We start from the raw sequence: 12,313 nt of genomic DNA on the forward strand, positions 1-12,313 counted from the left end.
ACCTGGAGATCTCCCGGGGGAGTGCGGAGAGGGAAGACCCCCACGGCCCAGCCTCTGCAGTGCTAAGGGGACATGCCGGGCCACGTCCTGGTGGTGCTGATGGTCCCCAGCACCGTCGTCATGCTGTCGTTACTGGCAGTGAGGCGGCCTCATCGTGGACTCTTCGCGGGTCCTCGCGTAGGAGGAGATAAGCCCGGTGAGGGAGGAGACGAGGGTGTTGCTTCCCGGCTCACCTCCCACCCCTCACACGGTACTGGATGGACGACCTTGCACGTCACGGTTCTGTCCGTGAGGCTGGAGCCTCCCAGACGGTGGACATCTGTGGCCCGTTCCGGGCTTTCTTCTCCAGCTGCTCGCGGGAGCAGCGCTTCTCAGATGGCCTGTGGCGGAGTCCAGTTTGCCTTGTTTTGTGTTTTATTTTATTTATTTTTTTATTTTTTTAAGATTTTATTTATTTATTTGACAGAGAGAAATCACAAGTAGACGGAGAGGCAGGCAGAGAGAGAGGGGGGGAAGCAGGCTCCCTGCCGAGCAGAGAGCCCGATGCGGGACTCGATCCCAGGACCCCGAGATCATGACCCGAGCCGAATGCAGCAGCCCAACCCACTCAGCCACCCAGGCGGAATATTGTTTTGTGTTTTAATCCATCGTGGCCTGGGACTTCAGAGAAATACAAACAAGTGAGCTACTGGGAAAGTAAAATAAAAAAACAGACAGGGAGCTCAAATGTTGATTTTTTGATCCAAGCAGACCGAAAAGGACTCCGTCAAGTCGCTGTACAACTAGGTTCTAAGGGTTTTTATTCTGTGTCTGGGCTTGTCTGGTTCTGGATGAGGGTGAAACAGGGCAGGGGGCCTGCACCGGCCCACAGACATGCTTTGAGTACCCCTCCCTTGGAGGAATCGAGAATCAGGAGAGGGGACATTGCTCAGACACAGCAACCGTCCGAGGAAGCCCGCTGGGTTTCCAGGGTTTCCGGACTCTGCTCCCCCAACTGCTGGTCAAAGGCCGGGTCACGGCCGAGCCGCGGTTCTCAAAAGTCTGTTTCCTGGACCAGCAGCACCAGCAAGCGAGAACGTGTTAGGAACACACACAGTCGGGCCCTACCCCGCGGAATCTCCAAAACTCGGGGCCGAGGTGCCTCCTTCGGCGGTGTATCTGGCCCTCAGTGGTTCTGACGCCCCCTGAAGTTTGAGAGCCGCTGCTGTACACAGGGTGAGGCTCTCTGCAGGCATGAAAACCTGACGCTCACCTCCGGGGAGTATTCACCGAGCCCCTTCCCTGACGGTTCTCAGCTCTGGCGTTGGTGAAATGTGCTGCTGGGCTGCCCTCTGGATGCCCCCCGTGCGGGCCAGCGGGCGCCCTCGTCCTGGGGGAAGGTCTGGGGGAAGGTCTGGGGGAAGCCTTTGTCTCTTTGGGTGAATTTCTGGCGGGCCAGATGCTAAACCCATTACTGACGACCCTGTCTTCTCAGAAAGGCTTCTCGGCGTCCTTTAACGCTCTCTTCACGCCCTGGTTATCAAGCCACGTGTCACTTCTGTCCCGGGGCCCTAACAGTGGTGCCCTCTGGCTCCTTCCTCCCCACAACCTCGCGTTGCTGGCCTTCGAGTGCTTCTCGTCCTTCGGGACGTTTCTCCGTCACGAGCCGGCCTGGTTTGTTTTCGTCTCTCCACCCCCACCCCGGCCACTTTCCCTCATTTCCTTTCTGGTAACGTTTTTTTTCCTCCTCGGCTCTGGGTGACACGGCCAGACCGCTACCTCCGTGAGGACGGGGTCTCTGAGAAGAGCGGCTGGTTCCGAGGGGGAGGCCTTCCTCTGAGGAAGCAGGCGGGCTCTGGCGCGCTCACATTACGACCCGTGCTTTGGGCGCCCTCGGGGTCCCGTCGGGTTCGCTTCTGGACCTCGCCGGCACCCCGGGCGGAGCGGCTCCTGGAGCATGGGGTCGCGTTGATGCCCACGAGGAGCCCACGGGGTAGGGGATGGGTGGACAGGAAGGTGGGGGGCCGGGCGGGGAGAGGCCGTGACTTCCCTGCCGGGGCCCGGGGACAGGTGGGAGGAGCTGCACACGCTGGCCAGCGAGCCGACCGAGCGGCACGTGCTCGCGGCCGAGCAGGTGGAGGACGCCACCAACGGTCTCCTGAGCGCCCTCAGCGCGTCCGCTCTCTGCACCGCCGCCTCTCCAGGTAAGGCCTTCCGGCCTGGGAAGGAGCGGTCTTGCCCTTGGTGAAAGTGGGGTCGAGACAGTTCCTGAGGCCGGAGGTCAAGAAGCTCCCCAGGCAGGGGGAAGGCTCCCCAGGCAGGGGGAAGGCTCCCCAGGCAGGGGGAAGGCTCCCCAGGCAGGGGGCTAGAATTGTTGGTGCTGGGGTGCTCTGCTCTCTCTCCCTGTGTCAGACCCGGTGGCCTCTCTTGGCCAGGAACCCTGAGCTTGTCTCCATGGGGTAGAGGAGGCCAGGGCTTGGGGCCCAGATCTAGGGGGTCCCTGTGCCTGTCCCCCTCCTCGGGGGGCGGGGGGAAGAGCCGGTCAGCTCCCCGGCGTGGTCAGATTCAGCTGGGGTGAGGTCTCTGCATGCCCGGTTGCTGTCGTCAGGGTCTACCCAGGAGCACGCTGTGTGACAGGAGCACACGGGCACAGGGATGGGAAAGCAGTGCGCGGGGAACGCTTAGAGACTGGCCCCTGCGAGAGGCAGAGGGTGGCCCGGGTTGAGGGTGATGGAACCACGGCTGAGGGAAGGAAGTGTAACCTTGTCTTCTCCATCCGTGTGCCCTGCGGACACAGACTGCGAGGTCCAGCCTCACCCCTGTGAACACAAGACGCTGGAGACGGTCAGGGAGCTGGTGGGCAGTGCCCGGTGCTGGAGAGGATCGCGCGGGAGCAAGGCCGTGCTGGCGGCAGTCTGTCCCTTCTCCAGGTTTGTCCACATGGTCTGGGGTCTGAGCCTGAAGACACGTCAGGGTGGAGAAGGAGGCCCCCAAAGCTGAGGGCTGAGTGCAGGGAGAACAGCTGTTTGGGGTCTTGGCCAAGGAGAGTGACAGGGATCAGAGAATGCCTGGTGCGGGGGGGAGAAAGGGACAGAGTTGTGGGGTCCCGGGGGGGGGTGTCATAGCAAGGGTCACAGCTACACAGTGGCAGGGTCTTATAGACACACTGCCTAGGTGCCCAGAGTGAGTGAGGGTGACAGGGTCACAGCTCTTCTGGAAGGCTCATAAGCGACTCAAAGTTAGTCCACTAGGGCGGTGGTGTAGACTTCGGATGGTGATCTGGTAGTTTGGTTCCTCTGAATACCAGTTTCCATATTTATGGGACCAAGTGAGGCAGGAGGTTTAAGGTCTTGGATGAATTCTAGTTGTGGAGGCCATGGGAGATGCAATATTTGTCAGATCTGGAGCCTGGGCATTCTAGAGTCTCTGCTGCTCTGTGGTCAGCCATTTTCTCGAAAATTCCTGGACTGGTCCTTGGCCCTTTATGCAGACTTCCTGCAGGACAGCAGGTCATCACCTGGCAATCCCACATTTCTGCCTTTCCTGGAGATCCAGGGGTGACGTTTGAACCCACTGCGTCTTTGCCCCTTGGCCTGCCCTCAGGGGTGAGCTCAGGAGACACAGCAATGAAATGGGTTGGCTGAAAACCCATGAGCTATCGTGCTGGGCCGAGGGAGAGTCCAAGGACTGTCTTGGCAGGGAAGGGCCATGCCCTGTACATGGGTCCGAGGAAATGGGGCCGTGGCAGAGGCCACTAGAGGCCCTCTTCAGAACCCAAGCTTTCAAGTGAAAGGAGACCGTTCTTTGTTTCTCTCTGAACATGTTCTGAGCATCTGCTGTGAGTCAAGCAGCATGCAGGGGGCAGACCGGCACAGACACTGCCCCCAGGACACTCATGGTCCAGAGGGGGCTTTGAACAAGAGGACTAGTGACCGCTGTCAGTTGTCTCAGGTGCTAGGATGGGGCCTGTCCTCTCCAGGACATCATGGAGAAGGGGTTGCTGGAACAGTTTGGAAAGATCTGGGAACCCAGTGGCACGCTGGGCAGAGGCTTTCAGAGTTGGGAGCCCCGGGAGAGGCTGGTGGGTAGGACCCACTTCGTGGCTTTGTACTCAGATTCTGGAGTCAGACTGCTGAACTTTTCATTCCAACCACTAATGAGCTGGGAACCTCCCACCCACCCCCTTCTACATTTGAAAGGGGGCTAATAACCGTACCTACTGCAGGGGTTTGTGGGGAGCAGGTAGAGCGTTCATATGAGTTCACTAATCCTGCAAGCTTCTGGAATGATGCCTGCACAGAGGAGCTCATCCTCCATCTCCTCACTCAAGAAACACTCACTGAAGGCCTCCTGTGTGCCCGGCACCGTCCTATGTCCTGGGGAATCGGCATGAAACGTCTCAGAAAGAAATCTGCCATCATGAGCAGTAAATACAGCAAAAGCATAACACAAACTATTAGGTAGTGATGAGTGCCACAGAGAGAAAGAATGAAGGGGTGGGTCAGGGTAGGGGTTGGGAGGTGGTGGTTGGGAGCAGGGTTGTAATTTTAAATAGAACAAGGAAGGCCTTGCACAGAGTCCAGACCTGAGGGAGCCCGCGAGAGAGCCATGTGCACATCCAGGCAAAGTCCTGTGGCCAGTCCCTGCTCCAACAACGCCGATTTGCCATGCAGGTCAGAGAGGTGGCGTGGGGCGTCCACAGAGCTTTGTGGGCTAGGCCTTGTGGTTTTACAAAGTCACTAGGAGGAGATGTGGAGAGAGAGATTTCTCTTTAATGAGCTGGCAGCTTGGCAAACTTCTGATTTTAGCACCTCGAGTTTTGTAATTGACTTGGCTCTTATCCCAAGTGGATGTTCTGCTCCAGGAAAGACTCTGCCCTAGAGGTGAGCCTAATTAGCCTGCCCCAGTGGTGGGGAGCCTGGGGGTGTCGCACAGCCAGAATCCACTTGTCTAATTCCCACTGCTTCCCGCTCTGCCCCCCTTGGTGCTAGCCCTGGAAAGGAATTCATAATAGAAAGCTCTTCTCATAGTTCAGAGTTTTGAACACAGAGTATTTCCAAATTCTGACATGATAGCCAATTTACATTTTTAAAACATTGATTCTGGGTAGTTTGAAACATTCCCCACTCTGTGTGCAACTTAAAGCTGGGGTAGAATCAAAGAAAACAGGGTGGTCTTTCTTGACCCCTATCTGCGTAGGAATCTATCAGCTTTTAGTGTTTCAAATAACTTTCCAGGTTTCGGCCTTCCTGTTAAACTTTTTTTTTTTTTTTAATAAAGATTTTTATTTATTTACTTGACAGAGAGAGATCACAAGTAGGCAGAGAGGCAGGCAGAGAGAGAGAGAGGGAAGCAGCTCCCCGCTGAGCAGAGAGCCCGATGCGGGGCTCGATCTCAGGATCCTGGGGTCATGACCTGAGCCAAAGGCAGAGGCTTAACCCACTGAGCCACCCAGGTGCCCCCCTGTTAAACTTTTGATCTCCATCATTTGCTCCCTCGGGTTATAGCTGGAAGAGAGTGTACCGAAGCCACCATTCCACCTGCTACAGGACCACGTGCCCAGGTACAGTCTGCCTCTTGGATTCTTTAGCTCTTTCTGGGGACTTGGCTGGCTTCAGAAGGGGCGTTTGCACTCCTGGGGCAGAGGGCGGGATAGGAACCAGCTCAGGGGTGGAGAGACAGGCATTTCAGAGGCAGAAGAGCACACTTGTGCCGCACTCAGTCCTCTTGTGCACCGTAGTGTTTTTCACTAAGAACGGACTGAAGACTTTGGAATCACCTTCCTCAACCAGCGCCCCTTGCGTTGACAAGAGGTAGAGAAGGGCACGTGTTGAGCACCAGCTTTGCAGGTAGAAAGCCTCACATGCAGCACCAAACTCCAGACCAGACACGTAAGCCTCAGTTTCCCCCTCTATAAAACAGGGGTAATGGTCATCCCGTGTCTGGAAAACCCATTTCCCTGCTCCGTATGATAGCGGGCATCGTAATTGGGATCCTAGGGAAGATTGAGTAGGTAATGCCCACGGAAGTATTGGCATCATTCAGCCTGTTCCCCGGGGGGCCTCCCTGCTCCTCACCAGGGGGTTCAGTGCACCCCACTGACCCGAGAGCAGAGAAATTACACTCAAACGTGTTGACATCAGTCCCTTATGGATTTGCTTCTCCCGAGGAGGCAGGGAGCATGTCTCCTGGGTCCTTCCTGTCCCTGGGTTTGGTGATCTCCTCGGCATCCTGTTTTAAAGTTCTCACATTGCTGGCTTCTGAAAGGCAGGAGACACTGAAAGTTCGGTTGTTTTTGCTCAGAAATTAAGGTTTGAGCACCTAAGGCTTTGGAGCCACAGTGCCCAGGGGCTGCATCCGAATCTTCGCCTTTCTAGCAGTCTGGTCTTCACGGGACTTTTAGTCCTTGAGCTCCAGCTCCCCTGTCTGAAGTGAGGGGGGCCTTTACAGGACTCATCGGGCAGTGAAACGAGATCGTGCACGTGTGGCACTTAGTGGGGTGCCTAGCGTAGAAGAGCGGCTCAGTTAAAGGCCCGCGTCTGGGCTGCTGTCGAAGCCCCTGGTCATTTCCATGATACGCCCGGGGCAGAACGGCAGCCCGGGTGCTCTCCATGAGCCTCGATAATCCCTATCTTCAAAAAGCAGACACTTTGGTTTCAGTGACGTGATCTCCAAGTTATATATCAACATTTTCATGTAGAAAGGCCAGAAATCTCTATTTCCACTGGTAGCCATACAGCTAGTTAGGAAGCCCTTTGAATATAAGACACACGAATTCATGAAGCTCCTGCCTGTTCTCCGAAACTCTATGAGGGAGGGTGCGTGGTATTATCTGCATTTTATAGTAATGGATACGAAGCTCAGATAGGATCTCGGAGAGGACACTTCAGATGTGAACTGTGGCTCCCTGGGGAAAATACCCCATTTGAAAGAGTTGTGTCCCAGCATTTGGACCTCATATCCAAAAACAAATATTATCTTTACCTGTTATGGAGTGTTGGCTACATGCCAGGCTTTGTGCTCAGACTTTCCGCAGATTAGTTCACGTAATCCTCACAGCAACACTGTGAAACAAGTTCTCATCCTATTTAGTGGAAGATACTGGGGCTTGCCCTGGCTAATTAAGGTGCCCAGGTAAGCAGAGGCCACATTTGTTGGCTCCAGGAGCCAAAGGCTCCCTGTTTGGCTGTGCCAGCCTGCAGAAGCCGTTAAGAACCACCACGGAGAACTTGGGGAACGGCACCTTCCACACTGCAGTTTCCCCTGCATCTCAGGACACCTGTGTGGGGCCGTGATGCTACTGAGATCTTCATCCTTAGGGAGCCTGGGTCCAGTACCAGTTCATTGTCATGGCCACCCAGAGCTCGTCTAGGTCTCCTCGGCCAGCAGGGGTGGTGATGAAGGCCCATCATGCAGTTTCCTAGGCCTGCCAGAGCCAAGTACCACAGACTGGGGGCTTAAACAACAGAAATTTACTTTCTCACAGTTCTGGAGGCTGGTGAACAAGATCAAGGAGTCGGCAGGTTCTTTTTCTTCTGAGGCCTTTCTGCTTGGCTTACGATGGTCGTCTGCTCCTGGGATCCTCACTGGCTTTCCTTCTGTGCACCTTGCTGGGGTCTCTCCCTCTTCTTATAAGTCAGTCTGGGTTAGAGCCCATCCTATGACCTCGTTTAACCTTAAGGAGCCTTTAAAGACTCTTTAAAGTCTTTCTCTCCAAATGCAGTCACATTCCAAGGTCCTGAGGGTTAGGACTAATACATATGGATTTGGAGGGATGCAATTCAGGCTGTAACAGCCCAGGGGCCATTGGCACATCCCCTGTGAACCTGTGGTTCACGCAGGCCTGATGGAGCCCACCATGGCGTGTCCTTTGTACCCACATCCAGCCTCTCCTTTGCGTACCTTACTCGCTTCCTGTCCTGTCTTTGCCCCAGGTGCTCTGGCTAGGTCCCTAGTGGTCCTGGGGGAAGGAGGGAGCTGGGCCTTGGTGGGGCAGGAGGGCCTGCTGGACTCACAGCACTGATCAGATCCCTTCACGAATCTGAGCTGATGTGCTAGGCTCTTAATGGGCATCTCTCCGTAGGCGCTTGTGATTCGCAGCCCTGCCAGAATGGAGGCACATGTATTCCAGAAGGACTGGACAAGTACCACTGCCTCTGCCCGCCGGCCTTTAGAGGGGAGGCTAACTGCGGTACGTAGCACGGGACTGTTGGAGGGCAGCGGAGCCTGGGCTCCCCTTGTCCACTTCCCATTTCCTAGCTATTAGACAGAAATGGGCCCTTGGATTTCAGAGCCACCTACTTTGCAAGCACACCACTGACCTGATGTTCCATGTGAACTAGCCTCTGAGTGCTCTGTGAGCAAAGACAGGACACCTACTCTGTAAGCAGGTAGAGCCAAAGACAGGTAGAGCAAAGACAGGACACCTACTCTGTAAGCAGGTGACTGCTGGGGCTGCCGGGGTGGGACTGCGGCTCCCGGCTTACTGGCCCCAGAGTGGGCCACTGCCCTACCCTCGTGTGTTGATGGGCGCCGTTGCTGACCCCAGTCGGACTCTGAGGCCTGGTTCTGGGCAGAGTCTCATCTCCCCTCTCCTAGGAAAAGGAGCAAGGGGCCTAAGCCCTTTTTGGTGTTAAAGGTATGAGATGAAGATTACAATCGACTCTACGATGTAGGGTTGTAGAGAGTTTTAAATAAGGTAGATGCAAAGTGCTTTGTAATGATGCTTGACACATAGCAAGAGCTTGTTAAACAATAACTTTTTAATATATATACATTTATTACTATGAATTTTTAAGTAATTACCTAAAAAAATCCAGTGCTGGGTCAACTGAAGGTGTGTATGGAAGAACCAAAACTGGACCCCCTACCTCACAAGCTACCCACAAACCGGTGCCAGCTGGGTCATAGATCTTAATACAAAAGGCAAAGCAGGGAAGCTTCTGGAAGGAAACAGAGGAGCATATATTGATGACTTGAGGCAAAGATTTCTCAAAGAGGACGCAAGAAGCAGGAACCATAAGGGAGGAAAGTTCTAGATTACATTTTAAATTTTTAAAAAAATGGTCAGATGGGAGACCCAGGAGGGAGAGCTGTGTCTCGCCCTAACTTGTTGAGGTGCTCCCCAGGCCCTGCCCCCTCAGTGTCTCTGCCCTTACTCACTCCTGCCCGGGAGGGGGACGGGGCGCCTCAAGACGGGTGGGATGGAGACCCACACGCTCCTGGTGGCCGTAGTGTGACCATGGGCTGCTGTGATCCTGGCAGCCCCGAAGCTGAGCCTGGAGTGCAGGATCGACGTCCTCTTCCTGCTGGCCAGCTCAGCGGGCACCACCCCCGAGGGCTTCCTGCGGGCCAAGGCCTTCGTGAAGCGGTTTGTGCAGGTGTCGCTGAGCGAGGACTCCCGGACCCGTGTGGGTGTGGCCTGGTACAGCGGGGAGCTGGCGGTGGCCGTGCCCGTGGGCGAGTACCGGGACGTGCCGGCCCTGCTCGAGAGCCTGGACAGCCTTCCCTTCCGCGGCGGCGCCACGCTGACGGGCAGTGCCTTGCGGCAGGCAGCGGAACAGGGCTTTGGGAGTGCCGCCAGGACGGGCCAGGACCGTCCGCGCAGGGTGCTGGTCCTGCTCACCGAGTCACCGTCCCAGGACGAGGTGGCCGGCCCCGCGCGGCACGCGAGGGCCCGAGAGCTGCTCCTGCTGGGAGTGGGCACGGAGGCCGTGCGGGCGGAGCTGGAGGAGATCACCGGCAGCCCGAAGCACGTCCTGGTCTACACCGGCCCCCGGGACCTGTTCCACCGAATCCCTGAGCTGCAGGGGAAGCTGTGCGGCCAGCCGCGCCCAGGTGAGGTCCCCGCGCCCCGCGGTAGTGGGGCTCCTCTTGTAAGAGGTTAACGAGGTACGTCTGTCGGAATTCATGACCCCGTACGGATGCGTCTTCATTTGCTAAGGACCCCAGCCCTAGTTCAGAATTCCTTAGTTTTTACTTGGTGACCTTTGGTGCTTCCAAGAATTCTGTCTTGGACCCTCCGTTACAGGTGGTCGTCGTGTCTTGTCAGGCTCCTTGTGGTGGCCGCTGCTCAGATGTGCTTGTGCCGAGCGGTTTCTAAAAACCAGTGAATCTGACCCACTTACTCCGTGCCTAATCCTTTCCTCGGCTCCCCTCTGCCTTGGAAGAAAAGCTGAGCCCCTTGCACTGGCTTCCGAGAGTCCCCTGTGGCTGGTCCTTCAGGCCTCTGTACAGCCCCCCGTGCAGGGGGAAGGCGGAGGAGCAGCCCCTCAGGCCCGCTCCCCGCCCTCCATGGGCCACCCAGCCCTCGATGGACCAGACTCCTCACAGAGAGTCCGCTTGCCGTGTGGCTCCTGCTGGTCTGTCTCGCGGGACCCCGCTTTCTCCCCCATGCCCGCTCCTGGGATCTGTGATTCTGGGTTGGTTTTGTGGCTGTCTCCCCACAGACCGTCAGCCTGAGGAGGGAGGCACTTTGTCCACTTGGTATAGTGGCGCCTGGAGTACAGTGCGTGGCACACAGAGAGTGCTCAGTAATGAGGGTGCGGGCAGGGAGCTGTCACAGAGGGTCCCCAGAGCTCGGGGCTGACAGATGGTAGGCGTCTGTTGCACAGTTCAGAGGTGGGTGGCCTCAGCCCGCAGGGCGGCTTGGCTATCTTGGGGTTCCACCTCGAGGTCCAAGGTGACGGCTTCTCGGCCAGCAGTAAGTGGGGAGAAGGGAAGTGGAAGGCAAGTAGCCTTTTGAGGACAGAGTTTGGAAACTACGATTTTCAGCCACATCCAGTCAGAACCTCAGCATGTGGCCACACCTCCTTGCCAGGGAGTCGGGGAATGTGGTCTAGCCCCGCATTCACGTGTCCTAATATCTTAGGAGAGGGTGGAGGGTGGCTACTGCAGGGGACAGACTGACTGACCTGACCCAGCACGGTCCCTCTTGCTGGCCTGGTCCCGCGGAGGGGCTCTGCTGGGCACGGCCCGGCCCGGGGCTCACCGACACGCTCCCACAGGCTGCCAGGCCCGGTCCCTGGACCTGCTCTTCCTGTTGGACGCCTCCGTGTCTGTGGGGCCGGAGAACTTCGCCCAGATGCAGAGCTTCGTGAGAAGCCTCACGCTGCAGTTTGACGTGAACCCGGACGTGACCCAGGTCGGCCTGGTGGTGTACGGCGGCCGGGTCCGGACAGCCTTCGGGCTGGACACCCATCTCACCCGCGCTGCGGTGCTGCGGGCCACGAGCCAGGCCCCCTACCTGGGCGGCGTGGGCTCGGCGGGCACAGCCTTGCTGCACGTCTATGACAAAGTGATGACTGTCCAGAGGGGCGCCCGGCCCGGTGTCCCCAAGGCTGTGGTGCTGCTCACGGGCGGGATGGGGGCGGAGGATGCAGCGGTCCCTGTCCAGAAGCTGAGGAACAACGGCATCTCCGTGTTGGTGGTGGGTGTGGGGCCTGTCCTGAGGGAGGCTCTGCGGAGGCTCGCAGGTCCCCGGGACGCCCTGATCCACGTGGCAAGCTACGCAGACCTGAGGTACCACCAGGATGAGCTCCTCACGTGGATATGTGCAGGTGAGTGGGGCTGTGCGCGCCCTCAGTGCCCCTGGGGCGGGGAGGGGGTACTCAGCCTGAGCCCCCAGGCACATCATCGCCAGGATGGCCAAACTTGAGAATTTTTGCACCTTATTTGAACAGAAGACCTCGTTTGAATCCCTACAGATTACCCCCGGAGTCTAAGGATCCGGGTTGACTCTGACCTGTAGTGGACTACAGAGCTAGGAACACAGGCAGTGAGGCCAGCCCGGCCCCAGGCCACTCTTTTGCCAGTGACCTCCTTCCTGCCTTTTTAAAAAGTGTGTCCATCCCAGTAAACACTGCTGCGTGCCCAGCACACATGAGAGGGAGAGAATCCCTGCCTGCGGCCGGAGAGCTGGTGGAAGTAGGGTCTGACCAGCCGTGCGATGTGGGCCCCCCACCCTGTGCTGACCTCTGCCCTGCTGCTTAAGGGCCCACAGAAACACGGAGGTGCGTGGCCTCACCTCTGTCCCGGGCTTCCTGAGAGGAGGGGTTCCTTGGGGCTGACCCAGGCTGGGCCCTCTGGGCATGGTCTCCCTTGCAGAAGCCAGGCGGCCGGTCAGCCTGTGCAGGCCCAGCCCGTGCCTGCACGAGGGCACCTGCATCCTGCGGAATGGGAGCTACCGCTGCGAGTGCCGGGACGGCTGGCAGGGCCCTCACTGCGGGAACCGTAAGTGCGGTGCTCGCGCTGCCTGTGGGTGCTGGGTGGGGGTCACTTGAGCCCTGCTCAGCCCTTGGGGCTCAGCAGAATCAGGGGCGAGGGCGTTGGCTCA

At 57.5% G+C, this 12,313-nt stretch overlaps 1 protein-coding gene across 3 annotated transcripts in view; it reads left to right on the forward strand.

The window, feature by feature from the left end:
* VWA2 (von Willebrand factor A domain containing 2) overlaps nucleotides 1-12,313 on the forward strand; it is a 47,612-nt gene that overhangs the window by 32,296 nt on the left and 3,003 nt on the right. For all 3 annotated transcript variants that reach the window (XM_044240580.1, XM_044240582.1, XM_044240581.1), the window contains exons 7-13: nucleotides 2,050-2,183; nucleotides 2,777-2,909; nucleotides 5,487-5,542; nucleotides 8,063-8,170; nucleotides 9,244-9,816; nucleotides 10,986-11,537; nucleotides 12,085-12,210. In XM_044240580.1, coding sequence (XP_044096515.1) covers nucleotides 2,050-2,183; nucleotides 2,777-2,909; nucleotides 5,487-5,542; nucleotides 8,063-8,170; nucleotides 9,244-9,816; nucleotides 10,986-11,537; nucleotides 12,085-12,210 — 1,682 coding nt within the window. The remainder of the gene's footprint in view (nucleotides 1-2,049; nucleotides 2,184-2,776; nucleotides 2,910-5,486; nucleotides 5,543-8,062; nucleotides 8,171-9,243; nucleotides 9,817-10,985; nucleotides 11,538-12,084; nucleotides 12,211-12,313) is intronic.

Source organism: Neovison vison, chromosome 2 (genome assembly GCF_020171115.1).
Source record: "Neovison vison isolate M4711 chromosome 2, ASM_NN_V1, whole genome shotgun sequence".
In the NCBI taxonomy this organism is placed as follows: Eukaryota; Metazoa; Chordata; class Mammalia; order Carnivora; family Mustelidae; genus Neogale; species Neogale vison.